General features: G+C 51.4%; 1 protein-coding gene across 1 annotated transcript in view; it reads right to left on the bottom strand.

Moving 5' to 3' along the window:
- Window positions 1-622, bottom strand: part of LOC114478934 (forkhead box protein Q1-like) — a 1253-nt gene extending 631 nt beyond the window's left edge. Inside the window, exon 1 of the mRNA XM_028472295.1 lies at window positions 1-622. This exon is cut by the window's left edge and continues 631 nt beyond it. Coding sequence (XP_028328096.1) covers window positions 1-464 — 464 coding nt within the window. The 5' untranslated portion in view covers window positions 465-622.
- Window positions 623-827: the final 205 nt, after the last annotated feature.

Raw genomic sequence — 827 nt, 5'->3', positions numbered from 1 at the left:
CTCCTGCGCCGGAACACTCCATCCGCAAACGTGTATTCGCTTTGCGGATTCAGCATCCAGAAATTGTCTTTCCCCCACGGCCTGGAGGCGTCCCGGAGCACTTTGAGAAAGCAGTCATTCAGAGACAGGTTGTGTCGGACTGAGTTCCTCCATCCGGTGTAGCTGCCTCTGAAGAAGGGGAACTTCTTCATCAGGTAGTCGTTGATCTCTGCCAGAGTCAGGCGTCCAGAGGGGGAATCCCGGATGGCCATAGCGATCAGAGCGATGTAGGAAAACGGGGGTTTGGGTCTCCGTGTGTAGGGCTTTGATTTGCTACTCCCACTCGGAGTGACAGGTGCGGGGCTGTGCGCCATGCAGTCTCCATCAGAGCCCAGCTCCTCCTCAGCGTTCCTCTGAGCATCCCCGGGCACTTCACAGTGTGTCACAGTGTCACAGTGGCCCCCGCTGAGCACCTCCAGTTTCATGTTGATTGTGCAGCAGAGTCAAGTCTGTTCAAAGACCTGCTGAGATCCCCAAGTGTGCAGTGCGTCAGGACGCGGAACGTCTTGAGCTGAGGCCAGAAAGGTTTGTTTTTCCAAACATACCTGCCAGAGTGCAGCAGCTCGTCTCACCTTCAGTCAGAGAGAGGCCGCTTCTTTAAATGCTCACCTCAGCACCAACCCCACGAGGGCGGGGCTATAGGGTTCAAGTCCTAACCTTTTGTCTGTGAAAGGTGCTCTATAAATAAGCAGTACTTACTTACTCACCTACACCATTATGGAGGTAGATTTGTGTCTTTATTATTCAATCATAAAAAAATGAATAAATACATTAAAATAAAATGAAAA

This window comes from Gouania willdenowi, chromosome 17, assembly GCF_900634775.1.
Source record: "Gouania willdenowi chromosome 17, fGouWil2.1, whole genome shotgun sequence".
NCBI lineage: Eukaryota > Metazoa > Chordata > Actinopteri > Blenniiformes > Gobiesocidae > Gouania > Gouania willdenowi.
This window is presented reverse-complemented; position numbering and strand designations above follow the sequence as displayed.